Genomic DNA, 26,229 nt, shown 5'->3' on the forward strand with positions numbered 1-26,229 from the left:
AATCAGTTCGTTTCCAGACTAGAAGCCAATGCAAATTATGTATATAGTAATGGTGTTATGCTGTCCCTTTTTCATAGCTCGGAAGACCAAAAAGAAGACTGTTGCAGTAATCTAAACGTGATGTAATGAATGCAAGGACAAGTTTTTCTGTGATGTGTTGGTAAAGAATATCGCATTTTGTCCTATCTTTCAAATCGCATGTGATGCTGATCTACAAACATTTGTAACATGGTCTGACATGGTGCAGGAGGCTGAGTCCATTGTGACACCAAGATTACGAACCGAGTCAGATGCCGATATACACTGACATCACTTATTTGAAAATTCAAGTCACATCGAGGGGCAAGGCCTTCAATCCCAAATTTAGAGGAGAAATGAAAAACCTCCGCATATGTTTCGTTTGGTAACACTGCATCAAATCAGATTGTGTGTACTCGGCAAAAAATTCTAAGGTAGTGAGATGCAAGTCTTAGAAATTCTATGCTTTCAAATCAAGCGTTTAAAGTTTCCATGATTTTAAGATTGGGTATACGTGAATGTCTGAACAGTTGAATTTGACAGCATCTACCGAACACCCAAAATATCTAACCTGGCTTTTTATTGGCGTTGATGGCACAGAAACAGCGTACACAAACATGTAAGGCTTGCATCATTTTGCCACGTTGCCGTTAAAATGCGCCTCGAGGACAAATGTTCGGGTCTCAAACTTCAACAATGCTTTTGCCCGGCGTTCTGCTGGTTTTGTGGATTCACTTTGAATTTTGTCCAGCGACCGCCAGCGACTGATGATGGCTGCAATATTTAATTTCAAACATCGGCAAATTCTAGATAATTTATTTTCTCTAATTACCAACGTAAATAATCGTTTCGTCCCACTGTTTCTTTTCGCTGAGTCGCCGTAACGTGAACTCTGTTCATACATATTGACGTGAACAGCTGAAATCTCGATCCACTTTACTGCCGATCATGATATCAATCGTACTTCTGTCCCTGCGGGAGACGAAAGGCACGGGGTACAACAGATTTTTTCTCGACCGGTGAGTGATCTGTGACAAGTATCGGTTCCAGCAGGGCACATAGTTACCGCGTCTGGTGTCAAGTGCCCATGTATCTAAGACATGAGGCATATCCGTTGTTATAGCTTTAAGATTCTTGTGCTATGATGCACACCAGCTGGTACAAAAATCAAATACACTTTTCTAAGACGGTGCTTCTGTTTCCTAACGGACCGTCGCCGTGAAGGCCTCAAACGATCGTCTTTGGCAAGCCCGATTAATCATCTCTGGCCGACACCCTGTGTAAATTCAGCAGACAATGGCGCAGACAATATATTTGTCATCTTTAAATCCCATTTTTTTTCTTTTTGCTATGTATGTAATAATCTTTGTAGAATAAAGAAACAGATCGCACTGACTGCAGTGTAAATAGCAACGAGGCTGCGTGGAACAAATATTTGCACGTTGCCGCGTTCGGCCGTCGTTTCTTATCGTCCACACAAGTTGAAGTGTGAAGACAAAACTCGAAAAGATGACCTCCAAACCATGGAGCAGAAACCAGGGCAGTTTCTATGTACAATCGACAGAGGAACAGGCAGCCAAGCCTTCGAGTGTAAACGAACTCCCTGCATTGTTGGTATACACCGATAACGCCACTCAAAGCAACAACTTCATAATTTCAAAAGCGCAAAACACAAGGCGTGTTTATTTACATGACAAGGGGTATACTTGGAGTATTGAGTAGCTGTTGATGACTTTGTCATGATTTCAGATAGCTTTCTTCGACCTACAAATAAGGTCAAGTCAAGGCTAGACGTTACGTTGATTTGCGAGAGGCATGAAAAGCGTTGTTTTAACTTGATGGGAAAATTACTCTCTGCACACGTGATTAGATTTGTGAAACGAAATTTCACGTGCCATAAAATACCCATTTGTTCAATTTCATTCTGATATATAATAAATCTTTCGTGACCCTCTCTAATCTCCTTGTCTGTGACAGTAATTTAACGCTTGGGAAAATGTGTTTTCCCATATACTTGAGCAGGTATATTAGGTCGAATGTAAAATGGAGAAACTTTTGAACAGTTGAATATATATCATCTTCACTGTCACAGGGTATATAGATCCCTTTATAAAGTAAAAACCATCACGATGTGTTAAGCGCCTGATTTTAATCGACCAAATCCGTACCACGGATTGAAAAAGTGATCATTCAAACATCTCCCCGTAGATTGGATGATATATTTTGGCGAGCAAAAGGCAAAAAGCTACAGCTAAATGGGCTTTTATGCAACCGTCCAAGAGCATCAATGAGAGAATATCATCAAAGATCAGACAAGCGTACTTCCGGAGCGTTCTCTTCATTTCATGTTCATTATATTGAGATGTTTGTCCATCTTTCAATGAGGTAAACATAATCTCTACTCGCTGTGTACGCAACTAGTATACGTGCTTTAGACAATTTTCTTTTATCGTTGTCGAGAGATTTACCGAATTTGATTTACTTATCCCAGACATAGCAATTCGTAACGGGTCAGGGTACAACAGCATCCACTCCTGGTAAGTATACAACCCAAGCACACGGCGTTTGATTAGGCCAGAGACTTCTCAATATCTGCCTAGATATAATGGCGTCAATTCGAAAAAATGTCTAAATCTGTTCAGATTGAAATGTCAACACAGCGTAGAGCATGGCATGGCACTGTTCATAACGGATGAGTCGGGGATGTCAATGAGTCGGGGATGTCTCGTTCTGGTTGCAACCTTATCCATCTTCACACCTCTGCCAATGATACATGTCCACAAGTCGACAGACTGTCACTCTGTTAATCTTGGATAACCTATTTTTCTCGTCTCCAAGTAAAAATCAACCTTGTCGAAAAGTCAAACTCGAACTTGACGTCAAGGTCCACGAACCCCATGCTAGGGAATATACTTAATAATTTAATGAACGCATTTTTACGCGACGTTAGTGGTTATTAAATAGCCGAGCGCTTAAAATACATACTGGTCCGACATAAATTTTAATTAATAAAACTTTTATCACGACTTCGAAGCAAGATTTGACGCTTCCGATGTGCTGAACGAAGATACGATGACGAATACAGCCGACAAAGAAGAAAAAAAAAAGACACATCGTGCAGTCGCCACGTTTACCATAAAATTTTCCCACATCAATGCCCGGTTGATTGTATGTTCCATTGACATACCGCAAACCATTGTGTATATATGCACACACACTCTGAAATTCAGCTCAAATTCTTAAAGCACTTCATAGAGCACTTTGTGTACGAAGCAAAAATATAAAACATAGTGTATGTGTGCTTTTTGCATATAAAAATAATAGGCGGGAAAAAAATGAGCACTTTTTCCGGGGGCGCGATGTTCATTCCTACTGCCTACCCATAAATTTGAATTTGTTCGTGTTATTGATTAATAATCACATGACTAAATCATCGCCCTATGTTTTTGATAAACTTGAACTTCCTAAATTATTTGATAGCATACCAGGTAGAACGAGCCTCGGGGACAGATATTCGGACTCTCAAATTTCTACAATTCTTTTCTGATCTACAACTTATTTGGACTCTTGGAGAAAGAAAAAACTTTAATTGTCTTTGTTTTTCGAAAATCCACAATTTAATCCTCCCTATTGAGTTAACACAGGGATGGTGGCCATTTCGAATTGCAAATATAATCGCAAAATGTTTGGTAATTTGTTTCGCCAGTTACAAACTTTGCACGGTGGCCCCCGAATTTTATTGTTGATTTGGTAAGAGGATGGTTGAAAGTTTCATTGAGGAAAATTTGAGAAAAGGTTTATCTTTCACTTTCGAGGCGCATACTACCTTAAAAGCAAGGATGACTCGTCAGTCTCTGTAAATTTCTGTCCCTCTCCCCTTTTGTTCTGGAAATACCTCATGACATGTCGGCCAGTCAACTCCTTTCCCGTACCTGTAGCAGTATATCACACACCGCCATGATGATAAATGGTGTAGAATTTACGCCGTAACGTCTATTTTAGACAACGCAGCAACATCAAATTCTCATTTGGTTTATTGCAGAGGATTTCATAAGTACCGGTGCTTAAATATTAATCACCGGAACACACATAATTTAGTCAAGCCATTAAAAGGGCAGGTATGCTACTGTCACCCGTAATTTTGGAGGTAAAAGAATCTAAAACGAAGCCCAGATATTGAAGTAACTCCTTTTCTACCGTTTCCGTTTAGATTAGTGCCTTCTGTACGTGGGATTAGAGTGTGTGGCCCGAGCGAGCTTTCTTATCGGAGATGGGAGGTTGTAAACAAACAAACAGAACTCGTAAAATAATCGATCAAGTACCATTTCGTGAGATCTTTGCTTGGCGAACTGGCACGGCATACTTCAAAACAAAAATCGATGCTGTGGTACCCGTAGTTGAGACTTGTCGCACCGTGTCACAGTGTATTCAAACTGTGACGAGTCATCTAGCAACAGAATAATGTCAACTGTATTCTGTAAATGACTCTGTGAATGGCCTTTGTGAGCCGAGTTTCCCAGCGTCCTCATTGAATGAGAGGCCTTTTTGAGTTTTAATAAATGTAGTGACATTTTCATAATCAGGAAATTTGACTTCATTTGGCTTTGTTTTTATATTTTTTTCCATGCCCGCCATTAAATTGATCAATCACGCCTGATGGTAGATATAAGACCGACTGGTGAATTCAGATGTACATGACAACGATCTCTTGATCACAGATATTCCAAATCCAACAACTACACATCGTTGTTTTCTCTTTGCAACAGCCTATAACGAGTTAAGTTTACTCGCCGTAGATATTTTTGTAGGACATAATGCTGGTTACGACGTGATAACAGGATCTTTTGTCTTGCATTGACAGTTTAACACAGTGTCAAACCTACAGCCGGCTTAACCTCACGATAGCTAAGTGCTTCAAACTGGCGTCAAGACGATAATCAACTGCAATTAAACATGCGAAGTTTTGTAGTCGACATAAAATAGGTACATGTACAGCATATCAGCCGACCGCACGAGAGACTCAAATTTATAACGTATATAAAAGACAAAGCAGCCATAATCTGACATTGTTTAAATTTCCTTTCGTATTATATGAGTAATCGAGCGATTAACCCTGTACGTCTGCTGTTAACATGTGAAGTAATTTGCCCCCTTTTAATTCCGATCTTAACTTGTGATGTATGTATGTATGTATGTATGTATGTATGTATGTATGTATGTATGTACGTATGTATGTATGTATGTATGTATGTATGTAATACGTATGTACGTATGTACGTATGTATGTATGTATGTATGTATGTATGTATGTGAGCAAATACGTCAGTATAGGGAGCAGATGTCGTCCAGTTACACGCGTAATGTTCATTAAATACAAAGTGCTGCTAACTTTCGATGATAATTTCCCCATTTTTATTTTTAATGTGAACCATAATTCCTTGTTCTTCTCCCCAAAGAATGTTGATATACACAGTATCCAGCTTGTCAACTTAGCGTCTATATGTGTAAAAGCATTGTTATTGTTTACATTTGAATTCTAGTCCGGACCAGAAGTCAGTTTTCAACAGTAACAATGCACTTTACAACCATAGGGCTGAGTTGACAAGCTGAATACTGTGTATATCAACATTGTTTGGGCAGAAGAACAAGGAATTATGGTTCACATTAAAAATAAAAATGGTGAAATTATCATCAAAAGTTAGCTGCACTGGGGTTTTAAATAAAAGTAGCGCACAGATTAAACCCACTATATCTCCTGTTCTATACAGACGTTATGCCACACACTAGAGGGGCTCTGACTTGGCAAAAAAAGGGTCACAAAGGCACGTTTAATTACTATTGTACTTTTTATGAGCCATGAGCTTACTATAAAGATGTCCTAGTCATTTTCCGGACTGTTTATTCTAAAACGCCCCTTTACTGCAGTCTTCATGAAACCCTTACAAAAAGCGCTCTTGACTAATTTGAAAATAAAATCACCGATCTACAAAATTATGTAATGCATTCTGTTCGTATCCATATATTTCCATTATATCTTGCAAAAGTACTCATTTGTAAGTTGTTTTATCGATGCAACCATATATATATATATATATATATATATATATATATATATATATATATATATATATATATATATATATATATATGTAATCTTTGTTTGTTTTTTACTCGGTTTGATTGCCATGTTATGGCACATAATTGTTCTCTTCACCTTGCCCGGTGTCATTTAAACTCAGGGGGCTTTTCATTTCGGTAAAAGTGATTTTGTTTGCCAAGCGTATTTGTCAATGGTCAACAAGAAATGAATTGTTGATTTTGTGTGTCTAACACAGTCCGGCATCTTGAATAATATGGATTGCTTTCGCACGCTTTGACCGAAGCCATAGTGTCTTCATTCTAAGGGAGGATAAAATTGTCTTCAGCTTAGTCCTATTTCGGTTCTGGCGGTAAAATTTGCTATAGTGTGATCCACTGTAGATTTTTTATATTGACGTCTCATTTGTATTTCCCTATGAAAGTTTAGATATATATTGGCACTATAGGGTCTTGGTTGCCTGGAAAAGTCATTTCGGGCAGTCGTTCTTCCTAACAACAGTGTCTACTTAACTTTTCGTTCACGTAATATTGGCCGCGACCAACGTTAGTTGCTTTTTTGTCGCAACCTATGCGTCACTACATGTACAGCTGAAGTTCAAAACTGGAATTTTCTTCGCCTTCAACCGTTCATATTACCGCCATACAGTTTTATGACGGAAACACATTTGAAAAAATCGGAAATTACGCAGTTGTTTTAGAGAACTTTGTATGGCTAAATCAAACCTTCAGAGAATTCAAAACGTTATCAATAGCCGGCCGTGCAAAGAAAAAAGTAAAATAAATTTTCCTTCCTTAAAATATGACAGTGGGGGTTCAGTAAGGGTGCGTGTTTTATTCCTTAAAACTATGTTTTCTGTGAATTTGAAATCTCTCCTCTGTCTCCATCAAGCAGTATCACACTAATCTTATTGCCCTCAACGATCAAGCTGTTCGCCCGCACGCTCTTTCTCTCTCCGTCAGCCTATATATGATTTACATCATTGGAACAATAATTTGAGGTCAGCACTTGAAAATTTGTTTTGACAACATCACTGTACATATAAAGTACTTGCGCACTGTGTGGCCTGCGCAAATACAGGGCGATTCCACCTCGAGGACTGAAAATTATAAGTACACTTCCAAAGGTTACAAAGACAAGAAAATGACTTTACAATCACGGAAAGATTTGGACTGAGACGATGGAAGCTGGTCGTAGTGATTTGGTTATTTTGCCAAGTTTCCATTTTTGTGTGTATCATTAAGAACCATCTTTAGAAGAGTGCTATTCTCCTAAAATAAGCATTACGCATAACGAATTATTTTAAGTTTAGTATAAATTTCAGTTTCCCAAAGTGCTGTTTGTATCAATTTGATGCCATACCGAATATGGGTACGTACATATTACGTAAAACTTCACGATGACAATCGACTTTTATTCTGCAAAACAGATTTGACTATCCGACTTAAAGGCCCAAATATCGACGTGTCGTACAGAGGCAGAAGAGAAACTGTTATGAATGATGTAATAAAAATGTAGAAACGAGTGTAAATATTGGGAGAAAGGCCCCAATTTCACTGCGAATTGCTGAGTTTTTCAAAATATACGGTAAAACTCTTAAATATCTCCAAACGTCTTTATTTAATCGACAACCAAGCTGGGTTGTCAGAAGAGAGGGTATTTTAAAGTATAAAGAACGTTTTGTACAGTGTTGATCAAATGGCCCCAATTCTACGAGGACTTAATGTTCGAGAAAGTTATTTATAGGACCAGGACATTATCGTATTGACCGAGACCTACAACTTGTGCATACAGCTGAGATTTAAGACTTTATGAGCACGAAAACTTAAATTTTCATTCGGAATGGCACTTTAAAAAATTTGATTATGCATCAAGGTCTAGAATTTTTCGGTCACGTAGAAACGGGTGTTGCTCGCAGAAGTGGTTTCATGTTAACTGCAATTACAAGACCACGATCAAAGCATTACAAAATTCCGACTTTCTAATAATTCTGTGTCAAATAACAAATGACCATTCAGATATACTTTTTCAATTTTGACTGCTGTTCAATTGGCGATTGTGATCAAACTGTAGTTGAACCAACGAGGTATCATACAAACAAACTGAACCCTTGTTTCACTGTTCTGTAACCACAAAGTGTTCGGAGTCCAAAAAGAATCAACAGAATTGTGCATGAACTTTACAATCTGTGGTACCATTCATATCTCGGTACTGGGTCTGTAAATCACTTGTAGGAACCATGATTTCTGTCATGTCAAGATATCGCCCCTCGTCCTCGTTCAGTGTCAATGAAAGCCTGTTGAAACTCTCCTTCTGTGGGATTCAATTACTGGAGGAGCAGGCCATTTGTACGGTTACTCAAGCCCACCGCTACTGGCGTTATAAATCGCCCTCCTGGCATGAGATGAAAAAGTGCCCGTGACTATGAAGGCTCAATGAGGCTGAAAAGGGATACGTTAAACAAGTTCATCGATCAGGTATAAATATTTATATTTGCCGTGTAGTGGGAACAAGGAATTATTAATCCTGTGTACTTCTACATCATGCGCTTCGGCATTAATGGGAGAATTCGATACTTTAACGAGCATCGGTTGACATTAACCAAGTTTCTGATTAATTAATTGATTAGATCATTAATAAATCAAATGAGTTATTATTGTTAATACTCTCTCTCTCTCTCTCTCTCTCTCTCTCTCTCTCTCTCTCTCTCTCTCTCTCTCTCTCTCTCTCAAAGATAAGCTAGGTGTGTTACAAAACTATCGGCGTATCGTAAGGTATCTCGTGCTGCTGTTGCACGCACGTCAACGTTCAAACCGACCTGTCACACACGATGGATACGAACAATCGGTAATGGATTTAGTAGTAATCCCGAGTTACAGCCGCTGCCATTGTTGTTAACTTGGGGGGCGAAGTCACTCTGAGCGACTCTGGAATCTGTGCACACTGCGTGTTTTTTGTGCGCATTCACGATGAAAAGTCCCTTTAAGAACACACCTGTCAAGTTTCAAAACCTCAAGATGTTTTACTCATGATTTAATTGTATTTATGGGATTTGTGAACGTAAAGGTTATGATCTTTTCAACTTTAGAACCCTTAACCGTTGAAACTAACAGGCAAAGAAATAAACAAAATCAAGGCTAACATGTAAACTATGCAAAAGTGTTCATTTCCAGAAAATGTAACAAAGTCATGCCAACCAAGTCGGTGTTTTAATTAGTTACATGGGAATTTCCATTTAATGGGTAAAATAAAACAAGTCAATTCTTTCTGATGGAAGAAAAATTACAAAGGGGATAGACAGCCAGGCTTGTAGTACAGCTTGAAAAAAAACGATTTTTCCATTGTCGCCCTCGAAGGTACTGTACAATTTGCCTCACAGATACAATTATCCCTAATGTCAGGGACATACGCAATAGTAAATATATTGCCATTTTCTTCACAATTGCGCATACAGCAATTGGACAAGAAAATGTCACGGTGGTCCTGATTACTCTTTGAGATCCGTTGAAACTGACTGGCAAAGAACGTACATACATCCCACCCTGTGATTCTTTGCAGCTCATGTTACTTTATGACAAATGTCAGCCTTCAAGAAAGAAACGAGCTGATTAAGACTGGAGCGTTGTCACTTTCTTTCTGTGTAAATTGTAAAACATTCCTCTATGAGTGACTCTCAAATGCTCGAAGGCAAAAGTGGGTTGATGACCTAGAAGTGAACACCCATAATATGACATATTTTATTAAAAGCAGTTCGAAAAAACTGCTGAGTCAGCATTATCCCGCCACGCCATTTCCGTGGGGGTCTTTTGTAAACAAAGAGGAAATCTAGCATGGTGAGACCACTTTTTAACATCCTTTTTTTAAATGGCCACTCTTACAGGTTCCTCTCTTAAAAGTTTCAAGAAAATGATAAATATAGCGATGGAGTTCTCTTGCAGTGCTAGGTCCAAGCCTAAACGGAATTCGGTTGACATTGCATGACGAATGAGTAGTCATTTACCTGCCGCAGTGCATGATGGGAACGGACTTAACCCATGGACTCGGACAGGCACGATCCAATGCGCATCTTTACCAACCACTTCCTTGTACATGAGCATAAAAAAGACCCACTATTTTCGAAGTTGGAGGGGTGGAGATCATCTCATCGCATCTGAACAAATCTACTTCTACAGTATACATGAAACAAAACTTTCAAAACGATATCGATTCGTATGTAGTTTGACAGTCGACGTCGAAATTGTATGGTTATTTAGACTTCAGATTCTCGACCATTTTTAATTAATGCCTGAAATTAAAAAGATAGCTTATCTCGTTCTTGCCTGTCAGCCCAAATAATAGGGAAATGAAATATCGATCGTCGACGCCGCGGCAGTTTTCCCATAGTTTTAAGAAGTTTGTGAACGGAGTGCATTGTTTTAATCACACACGGTACATTGGAAACGCGGTGTTAAAGTTCATTTTTTCTAAGTATCTCATTAACTGTTAACTCCAACTATTTTCGAAGTCATCTGAACTCTAAAACATGTGTTTTTATCCTTCAGGTCCATAACTGCTGTTGTGAAGGTGTTGCCATGGGATGCATGTTTAATCCTCGATGAATCGTCCGACACAGCGGATATAAATTAACGGGTGACGTTAGCTACCGCGACCATGGAAAGCAATTCAACATTGACAGTTAGAGTGAATGTAACACCGACATCGCTTATCGGCGACCGTAAGAAGCGTAAATTGTGCCCGAAAAAAATTAACATAGAAACGCAAATATTCATCCGCCTCCCAGGATCTGTGAATGCGTTCGCAAATGAGGGCTGTGAACAAAATTGGCGATCAGAAACGCTATCTCGTACCAGGGTGTTCAACTTTGACAACTATAAGGAGAGGAAACATGATTACATTTCAAAAATTCAGCGATGGCAGCTTTGAGAAAAATTTGTGGACATCTTAATTATTGTACTAGGTGGTGATATATATTGATGGAAAGTACACACGTACACACACATATATATGTATACATACACAGAGATAGATAGGTATATCATATATGTATACATAGATCAATATAATCGTATCTACCTAGCCTATCTACATCTATCTATCTCTGTACACATAATATAATATATATATATATATATATATATATATATATATATATATATATATATATATATATATATATATATCGTGTGTGTGTTTGTGTATCTGTATGTATGTGCCTGTGTCAGAAATTACAGTTTGAAAAACAACTCCAGTACATTAATTTACACTCAACCTGAACATAATGTCTACATTCAAATGGTGATACGATCTGTAATCACGCACTGACATTAGACCGATGTTTGTGACACTGGGCTAAAATTGTATCATTACGAGATAAGGGACAGCCTTTGAAAAAAAACATTAACATCAGAGAATATGGTGTACACGCTCTCAGTTTTTCGGGAAATTTTTGATATTCAGCCGAAATATGATTAGTTTCCTGACATGCACTTAACGTCTTTGCCTAATGACATCACTATGGATGAATATTTGTAAGAAACAGATATCTAACAGGTACACGTAAAGTCACAATGTTGACAAGCTCATTAACCCGACCAAAAACAGATCTGGAAGTATGCAAAGATAATCAATTTTGAAGGTGAGATTACGTTAATGGGTCGGTAGTCTTCGTCTGGATGACTGTTCACCGAGCCAGGGGTTATCGATTTGTCTGCTTGATCAAAACACCGGCGAGGAGAAGTCTGCGTCAGCGATTCGTATAAGAAAAATGAAAAAAGCTGTCAATATCCCCTCTCATCCCCTTCCCTCATATGAAAAATATACTCACGTTGTGCACATGGAGGACCGATGTAAGCGGACACATTTTCCTCTTGTAAGAGTTGAAAGGCAGCAACCATCGCCACCTTCGAGTCGCATTGCGTGTCTCTCCACACAACCTCCAGCGTGATACCAGGCAATAGAGACGAATTGGTGTTGATAGTCTCCGTGGCCACAGTAGCGGCGCCTGCCGAAGTTTGGCCCGAGTATAATCGGTCCGGTGATTGCTCCCATGGGATTAACAGGCCTAGTTTCAAAACAGTACTGGCGCTGCCGGCAACGAGACTTAGAAAGAACACCCAGAAGAGAGCAGATACACGCTCTGCCATTCTTTGATGTACAGTTTAAGTAGATACTTGCTGAACAAGGTAGTGCTAACAATGCGCGGATATTTTCTCCCACTCCGGTCCGATATGACGACCCATGGCCACCGTCTTGTCGACTACGATACGCTGTGGAATCAGAACAGATTTACAAGCGATACGCGTATACGCTATACGTCAGAGCCTGGGCAATCTGATTTTATGGGCTCGGCATATAAGTCTTGTTTACATTATGTAAAATTGGTAGAAAAACTGACACAGCCAACTCACTAGGACTGAGCAAACAACGATGAAACTGACATCAAGGAGTGAAATCAACAGGTGGTTTGACGTTCCCAGTCTTCGAACTCCGCGAAAAAACAATAAACGTATCAGACGAAGCAAAAAACTCACGGACACAAGATGTGCACCAACGGGTCTAATCTTCCCATACCACTATCTTAATTCCTAGCAGACGAGTAATTCATTAATTCTAACACGCTGTCAAACCATAGACCCTATGGTCAGATACGCTAACCTCGGTTGAATGTCACAGCGAAGAACGAGCTCGGCGGGTTCCAAACGTGGAATTTAACCCTGAAGATTCCCGTCACCGCGCATAGGCCGCGCCGGTTGGTTGGTAATCTGGGATTTTATGGACCCCTAAGTGTATCAAAAATGCGACTGTGCCCCGTTAATAAACTGCAAACTGTGTCTATAAGCAGAACCATAAAACTCCAGCGTCTCCAAGCATGGGAATGCCAAACCGTCCTCTGTTGGTCAAAAATCAGTTAATTTGTCACGTCATGTGAACAGGACGAAATCGAGATAAATAGCAGAGAAAACAATTGTGTGATTATCTGTGTTTTGCCGCTCGTTTACCGTTGCGAACCAAGTAAATACCTGATGACCAGGCCTAGGGTTCGCGATCCGACTCACTCAACTACAGCCTCAGGATGGCTATAAACTTAGAAGGACCCGCACCTGTTGACAAGGTGACTTCAACGCTCACTTGCAAATTATTACGGGTCGGGTCGAGAGTGGCTTGCTTTGATATATCTATCCGCACGTTACTCTGACAGTTCTATGAACGCAAAGACTGAACTACTAAACTTGAACTTTACGTAGGATCAACTTTTGTCACATAGACAAACCAAGAAACGAACGAAATGACTTTCGGTAAGACGTTAATCGTAGAGGAATCTTTGACACCACGCAGAACCGTTTCATATTTTAGTACCTGAAAGTGCACCGTTACAATGTCCAATACGACTGTGAAATGCATAAGACTGCTTTACTAAAGACGTTTTAACTGATTTACATTTGTATCTTAACTATTTAAAACCTAACATTTGCGAAAAGGAAAACTTCGGAAGAGTACAAACAAAGACAGAAAATATATGTAGGCCTACGTGTGTGTAAAGTGCCTTTGAGCATAAGGACACGACACTTCACAGACTTCATCACAATGTTGATGTGTTTCTCTTGAATCACATTGATATATTTACAATGAAGAGATCAGCATGATAGGGATTTTCAAATGGGTGCAATAAAATCATTAATTTTAGCTTATCTGATTGTGCAGCTTTATAAGAAGACTAATTTAGGGCGAGGCGTGAATCTTCATAGCTTTGTCGCCATGGTTGATGGGAAATTGACGTTGGCGGCGCCTATCACTTGCCCTCTAACTTTTACCCACTTCATCAAACGTTATGTACCATTCTCCGGTTCATACAACACCCCGTCAGTCCCTTGTACCTCCATTAAATTTAAACTACATGTATTCCAACTTGTTTGTGAAGAAAAATGAGTGTTCACTCTGTCAGTGGCATTGACGTCTTTCTGGACAAGATCTACTCAGAATATTTGCAAAATATTAAAAAAAACCAAATCAGAAGACAGAATACAGAAGCCATAACTTTTGCTAACGTGATCATTTTTTTTGTTCTGGAAAACAAATACATTTCCGTCTTCGGTGCCACAAATTTCTCCGGAATAAAAACCACCACATTGTATTGTGTACATTGTGCATTTTATTGATGACAAATGAATTCTGGTCGGAATTAAACTTTAGTTGTAAACACTGACCGTGGATATTTCAAACATATAGGTTGTATTCTGTATTGATAAGGTGAATTCTGGCACTTTGAAATCATTTTGCGAGTAGAAGAAACTGTACTTACAAGCAGAATAAAATAATAATAATCACTGCAAAACATACAGCAAGTGGAGGTTTAAGTGTGGCATTTCAATTTCTTAGGATTTTGGATACAAAATCAATTATCGTATCTCCTGGATGCTAGTGTTGAAGTGTTAAATTTTGTCGCAAAAGAAATACGTATCGGAACTAGCCTAAATGTTCTTTTCGTCCGATCCACTTTGTAGAGCATAGGATGAGGTCTTTTGGCGTATTTTCTCAGATTTTTAGATCTGTGCCATACGCCAGTCTGTCGAGCAGGCTGCTCTCACGTGCGCACGTACACCCTTGAGACATATAGAAGGCGCAGCAGGGAACCGGATTACCATGATACATGTCCACCTTATAGAGGGCGCTCTGCTAACTGCGTCGAAAATCTTATACCAGGTCTTTAGCGATGGGAATCGTGAAACATATCCACTAAATCAGTGTGCTTGAAGCATCATCGTCCGTAGATAGCGACTGGCTTTTGATACAAAACAGTCGACGAGAGCCAAATCCCTCATGACTGGGCAAATCACTCATGTTCCGTTTATAGAATATCGAGGCATCGCAACTTTTGATCAAAAAGTTTAGTCGACTTGGGGTGGCACATTGCATCTCAGAAGTAGTTGGTAGTAATGGTAGACCATTCTATGCCTTCCAAGATTTTATATAGATCTTGAACAAGGAAGAACATCCTTTAATAAGAACTTCACTTGTTTTGTCTTGAATATGACAATTTTGACAATATTGACACTGAGGAGGACTGAACCCAGAATTCTGCAGCTGTGCCGAATTGGTAGATTCGGGTTTTCCCTTTCCGATCGCTGGATTTGCTGCTCTAAGGGACAACAGCTGTAACTGATGACAAAATTTTGATAATTTTTGTCCGAGAAAATAAACACTTTTCGTTCAACGTCCTCTTCAAGTAAGCTGAAATACATGGTATTATTCTTGCCAACACAATACACCTTGTACCATTATTGCAATGTTTATGTTGACGAGTGAATTCCAGTACGGACTAGGCTATAGTATTCAGTAACATGGGGCATTAGATATAAGCTGGTTTCACAAGGTGAACATCGGTCATTTCGGCATGGTTTTAGGAATAGAAAAAGACACTGTATTTTAACAAATAGAACAAAAGTAATGAAAAAAATATATCAATTGTTACAGCTTATGGAGCCTTGAACGAATGAAAAAGATGACACCTAATCGTTCAATCGATCTTTACAAACTGAGTCACATGTTAGGAAGGTATTGAGATAACTCGGCGGCATTGAAAACCTTTCTTTTATCCCTTTTTCGCATCCTGCTAAAACTTCAAGGGCGTGTATATATACGTCAGGCATCGTCTGTTCACCCGGTGTTGTGGTGACCTGTTGATTGCGCGTTGCCCGGGGAGGGCCGCCCACGCGTTTTTACCTCAACATTATTTGACACATGGTCCAAATAGGTCAGGTCATGAGTGAGGTCACTCCGAGAGGTTTCTTGATTCTTCTACCTGGTTGTGGTCCTCTGTCACCGATTATACAAATCAGTGGATGTCTGTACTTGTAGAGAAAGTGTGAAAAAACACGGTGGGAATATTCACGTATCGGGACAAGCGGGACATCGCATCGCCTGCAAAATTGCCAACGAGGGAGCTGTTGCCGAAGAAAGTGCAAACTTACAGCGTACAAGTATTATATATCGTATATGACCCGGGTATATGACCCACTAACATGGCTTTCGCGCCTTTTGGTGAAGTGGACAACGTACATTCATGCTGGGACCATTGGACGTTCAGAGAGTGAAAATTTGTTTTCTCGGGTCGTCTGCAGAATTAACGAAGTATGGATACGATGCCTCTCTGGCGAATAGACGATTAAGTAAAAGCTCAAGGTGAGTGCACACTTTCTTTCATGACGCATGTTGATGTTTGGCTGGTTGTCGTCGTCACAGCGTTTATGACCGTGACTGCATCTAAGGACCCAGCTCAAGACAATGCCAGAAGGTCACGGGCTTGTCACATCGTAAGTTCGCCAACATTGTGGTGTTAAACTTTCGTGGTTTACCCGATCTCATAGGATGTACCTAACACAGTCATTTTTTTTCGTGAAACGACCACGCCTGATCCATTGTAACACACAGTGGGTAAGGTACGTCTCGGTGAGAATTAAACACCTCACCGACTTCGTGAGTTTAGGCGCATCGTTTTGGATGCGTGCACAGCATACCAACTCTTCCACTACCTAATTTTTTTTGGCGTAATTCATCACTATTGTTGTATTTTACATACAATCTAGACAACAGGTTTCTTCATTTTCAGTGAGTTTCGGCTATATTCATCTGGTCTGAGGAATAAATTGAGAGATTGCTACGCTAAGACTCCCCAAAACTTTAGACGACAGCATTTAATTTTATTCTTTGATATTCTTAATCACACTATTCCTAGATCCGTCTTGTAACTAAACTGCTTGTCCGGAATTTTTACATCTTCTGACAAGAGATACTCAAGACGACTCAAGAAGATGACACTATGAAAAATTAAAACGTGCTTCTGTTCACAGTCGGTACAAAACTGTCGGTAGCATTTCCACACTTCAGTAGATTGAGGATGGTTAGTTCTGTGTTGTTGGCAACCCGTAAATTAACTGGAACAGTGTCACTCCCCAAACATCTATCATGTAACTGGGTCAACACAAATATCCTTTGTATCATTTTGAAAATCAGCGACTCTCAAAAATCGCCAATGTTGACCAACCCAACCAAATGGACAGCTGCTCTGGTTTCTCCAAGTTCACGCCAGGTCAAGTTGTTGATCGATAATGACTCATCATTAAAAGAAACCATTATGAATGTTTCGATGGTCGTCCATGCAGCCTTAGCTTTTCTCAAGGATGGGTAGGAAAATAAAGACATCTTCATTGAAGCAGAGCGTTTTTTTCGCAGCGTCTGGAGTTCACTGATTTTGTTAGATCATGTTAGTAAAAAGCGATTTAAATTGTTCGATGTAGGACAGGAAACCTAACTTATTCAGTTTACACTAAAAACCGTCTCGTTCTTTAAATCTATGTTTAGTTTGTCATGTAATGATCGATTTTTAAATAGACTTATTTTATGTTTGAAAGATAATGTTACAGTACTAATGGCTATAGTACGGTATACAAATGAAACGCTAATAAGTTGTTATCAATGGACGTCAATAGCCGGAGCTTCATTTCGGAGTCTCCACCAAAACAAATCATATTCTTTTCGGGTTTAAGGTAGTATGCGCCTTGAAAGTAATAGACTTAGACTTTTGCTCAAACTTTCCTGGATGAAACTTTCAACCATTCTCTTACAAAATCAACAATAAAAATCGGGGTCACCGTGCAAAGTTTGGAACTAGCGAAAAAATTACCCAACATTTTGCGATACTTGAAATTCCAAATGGCCGCCATTCCTGTGTTAACTCTATGGGGAAAATTTAAATTTTGAATTTCGAAAACATAAGCCTGTGAAAGTTTGTCTTTCTTCAAGAGCTTTAAAATGAGCCCCCACAAGTGGTATATCAGAAACAAATTGTAGAAATTTGAGAGTCCGACTAACTGTCCCGGAGGCGCGTTCTGCCTTAAGCGAATTTTAGACTCGATCAAAACCCACTCTCCCCCCCCGGTGAATGGGAGCTTTCACGTTTTTGAGCCCGACACCGATCTGATGACTGAGGACCCCCCAATCCTCTTAATGTACAAAAGATGGCAGCAGATACGAGCTTTACGATGTAACACATCAACTTTGTGTACACCTAAACACAGGAAATAAATAAGTTATCTCAAACTCTGAGGATCAGCCTTCAGCCATCCTTCAGCAATTAATATTACGAGCACAAATGACAGATATAGCTCCAGCCGTACTCTGATCCGATGTTGTTGAGTTTTGTTGGGTGCATACATGGACAGATGGGCGGATCGCTGAAACTTCATCATTTGCTTTGCTTTGCTTTGATTTGATCTATAAATGTATTCCGAGATAACTTGTCGACACTGAATTTATCATGGACAATATACAAGTAAATAATTCCGTTACAGAATGAATTACAGGTAATACAAATGATAAGTAGTAGTAATACACATTTGATGACTGGATACCAGGGTTGGAATTATTTTGATTCAACTGATAAAACCAAACGTTTCCCAATGATGAGTGGCAGCATACCCAGCTTCGACTCACAACAGTAATTTTGTTGTTTTACACATGAAATTTGTCACTTTGGGTCAATTTTGACGGGTGTAGCATGGTAGCAGGGTGCGCTTACCCGTTTTCGGACACCCGGTAACAGTAATTACACCACTTATTTGTTGTTCAAGATGACCGCCTTGTTAGCGTCATTTTCTATGGATCTGTTTTGATGTCTATTTACAATATACGCGCTGCTGATGAGCTCAGTAATTAAAGCATAATTAGAAACACTGTCCGGTTTAGATTCCCTTCACGGAAGAGAGAGAAGAAAAGAAATATCAGCTGGGAATGTGAAGGTTCATACTCATCGTCAGGTTCATACTCATCGTCGTAAACCACATGCCCTTTACGGCAACAGCTTTGCGTTGATTTTTGCGTAGGCCTGCAGAGCGTAAATCATGCGCTGGCTCGCGAGAATGGTTCATACTGTGATGGACAAGACATCAACATTGAGACAGGAGCAACTACTGTATTAATATCCCTGTTCGAACTTGTGTTTTAACATGAATCTTATACCTCCTAATGGAACACTTTTAGGGCAAACAAATTTTATCAGGCCTGGCCAAATATCATATTAATTTAGTTTTCTGGCTGAAGGAACTTCGAACCACTTTTATACACAGTGTGACCATGCTTTAAACGTTTTGAAGATAGTTACAAACAGCAGACTATATCTGTATCTCTGGTTATGGTGTCCTTTACCGTAAAATGTTCTTGGAAAGGACTTCATAAGATACTGTGTCACTCACATAAGCACAACATTTCTATCAGTTGAAACTGCTTGAACTGACACTTTGTGGCCAAAAGAAGTTACTGAACATCATTGTATTGGTCCAATCAATTTGCATATGCATTCATTAGTAAACTGCATGACTTTGGCAAAACCTTTCACTTCTACTGAAAGAAACTGACAAGAATGCCACAAAAGTAAAGTCGTGTTTGCGCATGGGCAGTAGCCTGCTGAAAATTACTCACACTACAGAAGCAGGGGTTGAACAAGAGAAGACAGGCAAACAAGGACATCCGAGGCAAAAACGCAGTTTTGTGACGTTTCCACAATGTACTCATGTTTGGATAGCCTAACAAAGTCACAACTCTAGCGAAATAAACGGAATTGCAAAAGACATAGCATGAAAACCATAGATATTGCAATCGCTCACTGACCACGCTATGCATTATTTGTGCTTTACTCATATCCAATTGGCAAGGTCGTAGATAGTCGAGATATTCTTTCAGTATCTGGGCCCTTTAAAGCTTTTATCTCGCCGGTGAAAAGATTGCTAACTCGGAGAATGAAAGGGTATCGGGTATTCAAAGGAGTTCGCCACCTCTGTCTAAGTTTAGCAAAACAAGGGTGTGCTATGAGAAAGATATGTACGTCATTTTGTTTCTTTCAAAGAAGGTGATGAAAGGAGCCGGATGTGCCAGGCACTTTTTGTAAACGTTAGGTCTCATCACCTCTGTGACATCAAGTAGTGCTACAGCTGCCGTGATTGGTTCGCTCTTGAACTGTTGAAATAGTTTGCTTCAAGTCATTCGGTGAAAAATGTATCACTATGTCTCAACAAGTGTTTAAGAGTTGTTCTTTCAAGTGAAACTTTAAATAGATCTCTAGGGAAAAATAAGACGCGGGCACACACTCGTGAAGCTCACTTCGGGTCGGCTTTTGATCGACGGCAGTAAGTGAAAGAACCGAGCTACGTCGGCACCGGACCTATTGGTTATCATATTGTAACATCGCATTTGAGTCCTCTCTCCAAAACTCGCGTACTGAACAACTCTATTTGTGTCCTAACGGCTATGTTCTCGTCAAAGTGGTTAACGCCACTTAGTTTTGAGTGGAGTAATTGTTTTAATGACTGTAACGAGCTCATGTTCGTAATTAATAAAATCAGAACTATCTCAATCCCCATTGGGACAAGTGCCGCCGGAAAGTCTCGTACCTGTGTTTCCACCCATGTGAAAAAAATCCCCGCTTAGGAGTTGCCCTGAATGCAAAGAGCTATGAAATTTAAATCAATCTTATGGGAGTTGATAGTTCACCGTGATGTTATTTTTTTGGGTCTAATTTGGCACTATTGTACATGTACATATAAAGTGGATGTAATTCCGATTTGCCCAATGTTTACACGTAGGTCAGCGTGGAATGGACATGCAATCGGTGACACGCCACATTATGCATAGATGTGATCTTAAGCCAGTGCCAGTAAAATTGGAAGACGTCTTGTCGACGCAAAAATGCATAAAGACATAAAGATCATAAAGATCATTAGGTTACAACGTACTGTATGAATTATTGAAAGACCATTCACTCTGGTAGGTAATTTTTAACTTTCACCACAAAAATATCGATTCCAGAATTATAGATTTTTTATAAGTATTTCCAGCAAAGATGAATATATATCCCTTTTCCCACTCGCATGTACGTCTATAAACATTGTCTTTCTGTAATATGCCAGGATATCTTCCTGAGAAAAACTGCTTCATGGAAAGAAACTGCGCCGATAGTGATTTGTGTGAAGGCCAATAAACAGTTCATGGTTTCTTCCTGTAGGAAAAGTACATATTCGTACATTCAATTTGCATCGGTTTACCGAACTTAAAGGGCCCATAACTATGAGTGTGGACAATTTTTTCCAGGGTATGTATCAGTTACAGATTCTTGGTCGACTTCCACAGATTCAGAAACACACAGTACTCAGCTCAAGTTGTCGACATTGACATTATTATTAAATTCTGGTCCGGACAGAAATCCACGCCACACACGTTGGCACGCCGCATTAAGAAGACAAAATCTGCATCATGAAATGGGGGCGCCCTCAGACCACAGGGACTGGTAGAAACAGCCGTAGAAAATGAATACGTTTACCAAGTTCATTTCTACTATTCCCTGTGCACAGATTCTTATCAACGACCGCTCAGACAGTTATTGACTGAAAAAGAAGAACAAACAGTCATCGACTCACGAGAGACTTAATCATTAGGAGTATGTGATGTAACTTGAAATTAATAACATAATTCATTGCGAGATAGACATCAGACCCTGACGTCCGGTCAGAGAAATGAGACGTTATCACGGTACCCGAGGGGAACATTACGGCGCCTTAACGAATTAAGGGCGTAGGTTATATCTAAAGTTTACACCTACAGAACTGTTGAACCGTGTTGAAATAAATAGTATTTTCATCTTTTCAGAAAATATATTGAATGGCGCCCTTCCTCATTTCTGATGACTGACTGCGCATATCACAGTTCCTTTACTTTGCCCGGGCGATTGGGGTGTCTGGTGGGTTCCTATTCATGCTAAGGGGTGCAGTATTTCGCCATCCGAGTCCGAAGCAAAGGGCCGAAATCGAATCTCCGAAGTGCTTCTAAATGCTTGAGTAAGCTAGCACAAAAACAATCTGACCCATGGTTTAGGCGACGCATCCACGGGGCACGGATTCTGTGTAGCGGTAGCCGGATCCAATTTCCCGGAAATTGTGAAGAGCAAAATAGTAGCCATTCAGTGTGATTTATTCCACCAAAAATTGCACACAAAAATAAAGAACGGCTTTACCGAAATGTTGGTGCTCTATTCATTTTGTTTGTTTCTGCTTTCCCAGATATATGCGACACTTTTACATTTCAACTTTCTGTTGTGTTCTTATAAGAAGAAATGTGAGAAACGTCGACGTCATTTGTTTCGGTATTGAGTCAGCATTGGAATTTAATAACACGACACATGCCCGGAGCACCTGAATAATTTGACGTCTATACTTTGTAAAAGCCCTACAAGGAAAAACAACGGAATGCGTGTTGTTCCGAAGCGAAGAGGCTGATCATCTACACGGCGAGAATATGGTATTATGGGCGTTGTCTAGGAGATGACAACAGTAAACTTTGGGTAACTGCTGATTTGCGAGTTTTCGTAGATGTAAACTGAAATGTCAGAGTTTTTGAAAAAAAAATGCACTGAAAAAATGAATGTGAATGGAATGACTTGTGTCATAAAGCAATGGTTTGTGTCATAAAGCAATGCGGAAATACTAGTCAGTGAAAAGTGTTGACAAACCGATGAATTGGCGCTCAATTCATCGATTATTGGCGATTTCTTGCAGCAAATACCTTCACAAAGCGCGCTTTTACAACTTCAACACAATAGTACGCTCAATAGCAGGACTATTAAACACTTATTCAGGCACGGAGTTAAGAAAGAAAATCATAATTATTGTCATTTTCAGGTATTCGCACGATTAATCATTCTCTTTTGCAGTCGGTAATTTAACGGAAATTATTTTCAGCCGGGCAGAATTGAAAGGGAAGACGGATTGTGCATTGACTCATCGCGATATTACAGCGAACCCGGCCTCTTTTGTAAGACATCACCACGGCTAATCAGTGGAAGGACGTAGGCGAATCACTTGATGTCGTGGTGAAATTGACAAGTGTCAAGTCGTGAAATTCGATGACTGACAGTAGCTAGGGCTGCAGTTTTCAGGCAACAGAAGAAACAAATATAAACAAATATATACATACAAAGAATATATATATATATATATATATATATATATATATATATATATATATATATATATATATATCTGATCTTACCATTTCCTTTATCTTTTATTTGATAAATGAATGTCAGAGGAAATAGAAGAAACGTACGCCTTTGCCAATGCACTATGGATCAAGTAATCTAAACTTTACCGAGATTCGAAATTGAAAATAGCCGCTATCACAATGTTAACTCTATGGAAAAAGTTTTGAGAAAAACTTTTGAGAGTCCAAATATCTGTCCTTGAGGCACATTCTCCCCTGAAAAATTGAAGAAGTCAAGGAACAAACATTTAAACAAACGAATAAAGAAGATGGAGTGTCAAAATTTTAGCTGTGGCGTTGAAAGGGCCAATTAATCAAATTACATGTGCACGGTATCGTTTGTACTGGCGATGACGCTCTTAGATGAATCGGAGTGCGGAGCGCTATGGAAAGGCAATAGAAAGAGTCCCAATCGAACTACTTTTAGACTTTGACGTCACTGTGACTATGCAGGTGTTCGGTTCTGACATAACGACATCTAGAATTACGACGGACGACTCGCAGCAGAATTGTAGCCATAAAATTCCACATTTCGACACATACAATTTCCCGCCAAATTAGTTATCACCTTTTTTATTCAAAAATAACCCTCTGGGTGAAGAAATGCCGTTCTTTAGTAAATGAGAAGGTTAGAAATTTTCTAATGATTACGTTAGTACATATGCAGTATTAATTTCAATATATGTAGTATATTATTTTGTGAGGTATTTCTGCCAGGGTAACTCAGTAACTTGCGGGCATAGCTATTTTCTGCAAGAGATGTCGGCCACGCCTGATCTGAAATAAAATATCATAGCAGAGAAATCCATAATAAACTATACAAGATGATGTCATGGCAGTGGTTTAGCTATCTCCTTGTATCTTTATGACATTTTACCGGATAGGGAGATGTTACCATCTTCATGACTTCACTGAAACTGTCACTAGAGGGTGGATGGGGGCAGAGATTGAAGTTTATCTGCCGACACTAGTATTTAAAGACCGACATTTCACACCCTTCAGGCACTTTCTACGCGGGCATACAGTACACTGTTTGCCGAAGACCGGGGGGTATCGGCAGGACATGCTTTTTGATCACTATTGTGTGGCAGCTATACTTTTATTGGCGACGAAAATTACATTTCAGGGATATCTAAATTTTTGAACACACGGTAAGTATTTTGGAATTGCGTGGTGAAATATTAACAGACAATGGATTATGTGCCTGCAACCATAGACAATAAAATATTTTCTTCTTATCTGTGCTGCGACAGTGGAAACTCGGGGAATACTCGCGTAACACAAGATCTAGGCATAAGCCCAAGAGGAGCACTTTGTTCGGTCAAATAGAGAGCTTCCAAAGAGTCTTCCTCGTATGTTACCGGAACAGAATGAGCTTCAACCCGTTCGCAAAATGATGTTTCACATGAGAATATTAATGCCGCACTAAGTCTGCTAAATCCCCGCTTCTCGAATTAGTTCTTGTTAACATAGACCTTTTAGTATTTACATGGTGTCAGTCCTTTGTTTGTCTTTTGTCGATCAGGCTCATCGATTTATTTATAGATAACTCTGAAAGAGACGCTGCGCCTCAGATAAACACAAGTGAAGTTTATATGAAGAATGAATGCAGTATGGGATACCATTTATACCCGATGTGTTATACCAACCAAATATGTAATTCGACCTTATGCAGTACGCGCCTCGTGATTGAAAGACTTAAAATTTGCTCAAACTTTCCTCTGCGGAACTTTGAACCAGTCTCTCACAAATCAAGAATAAAAATCAGGGGTCACGGTGCAAAGTTTGGTACTAGAGAAACAAATCACCAAACATTACCGATACTTCAAATTCAAAATGGCCGCCATCCCTGTGTTAACCCCATGGAAAAGAATTAAAGCTTTAATTTTCACATAACTACGCCGTTGAAAACTTGACTTACTCCATGGCAGAGCTTCAAACTGAGCCCCAACAAGTGATAGCCTAGAAAAGTGATGTAAAATTTTGTGAGTCCGAATATGTCTACGAGGCGCATTCTATGAAATAATATCAACGGAAATGAAATCACCACGCGTACACTTAAATCACGCATTGTCAAATAAACGAACGAAATTGTGTTAAATCCCGAGGTGTTGACATCAACTTTAAAAAAAGAATTGGAAGAGCATGATTAGTAATATTGCGGAAGGGTTTGTGATAGAGCCGTAGGTACCTACTACATAAAAGTCACTGTGCCAAAGTACTGAAGTTTACTCCCCCTGAACTGTGCAGGCCATTACCTTGAAACTCGCTTGTATACAGTACTGCACTGTTGATTACTTTAGTTGACAGTATTATCTGGTGGATTGTTTAATCCGCTAATCGTCCAACTGAAGCCAGTCAAAATGTGCGGGCGCGCTAAAAAAGATAATTGAAAACAAATTGAAAACTGCATCCCAGTCTTTTTCTGAGTGTACACTATCATCGCCATTAATATTTCGTATCGCAGCAGCACAAACGTCACGGGACCAATGATAATTACCGCCATCCTTCATGCTTCGAGATGTCAAGATCATTTCAATTTATTTTGCTTGTTAACAATTAATTTTCAGACTTGTTTGTGATTAAATTTAATTTGAACGAACCAATTGGGGTACGTTCTCATTTCTTGGTTGTAAATTGCTTATAATTATGATTTACTCTGTTTTAGGGAGTTTGTTTTTTGAATTTATGACGGCCAGTCTCTCTGAAGCAATTTTTGCTATTACTGGTTGACCATACAGTTTCCGATGACGATAGTGTCGGACGTTTAAAATAGAATTCGCCTAGGGGACAGATATTCGGTCTACTGAACTTTTTAAAATACATTTTGATCTGCCGCTTTTGGGGGTTGATTTTGAAGCTCCTGGAGTAAATAAAGTTCTTACCAGCTCATTTTTTGTGAAAAAATCGGAAATTGTATTATACCCATAGATTTAACACTGGGATGGCGGCCATTTTGAATTTCAACTGTCGGGAAATATTGGATGATTTTTTCTCTGTTACCAAATTTTGCACGGTGACCCCTGATTTCT

At 39.4% G+C, this 26,229-nt stretch overlaps 2 protein-coding genes across 2 annotated transcripts in view; one reads left to right on the forward strand and one right to left on the reverse strand.

Annotated features, from left to right (window-relative positions):
• LOC139145212 (atrial natriuretic peptide receptor 1-like) overlaps positions 1–12,795 on the reverse strand; it is a 38,620-nt gene extending 25,825 nt beyond the window's left edge. The window contains exon 1 of the mRNA XM_070716213.1: positions 11,940–12,795. Coding sequence (XP_070572314.1) covers positions 11,940–12,258 — 319 coding nt within the window. The 5' untranslated portion in view covers positions 12,259–12,795. The remainder of the gene's footprint in view (positions 1–11,939) is intronic.
• A 3,063-nt stretch (positions 12,796–15,858) lies between these two features.
• LOC139145216 (solute carrier family 35 member G2-like) overlaps positions 15,859–26,229 on the forward strand; it is a 42,530-nt gene continuing 32,159 nt past the window's right edge. The window contains exon 1 of the mRNA XM_070716217.1: positions 15,859–16,294. The gene's annotated coding sequence lies outside the window, so the exon portion shown is untranslated. The remainder of the gene's footprint in view (positions 16,295–26,229) is intronic.

This window comes from Ptychodera flava, chromosome 12, assembly GCF_041260155.1.
Source record: "Ptychodera flava strain L36383 chromosome 12, AS_Pfla_20210202, whole genome shotgun sequence".
Lineage (NCBI taxonomy): Eukaryota > Metazoa > Hemichordata > Enteropneusta > Ptychoderidae > Ptychodera > Ptychodera flava.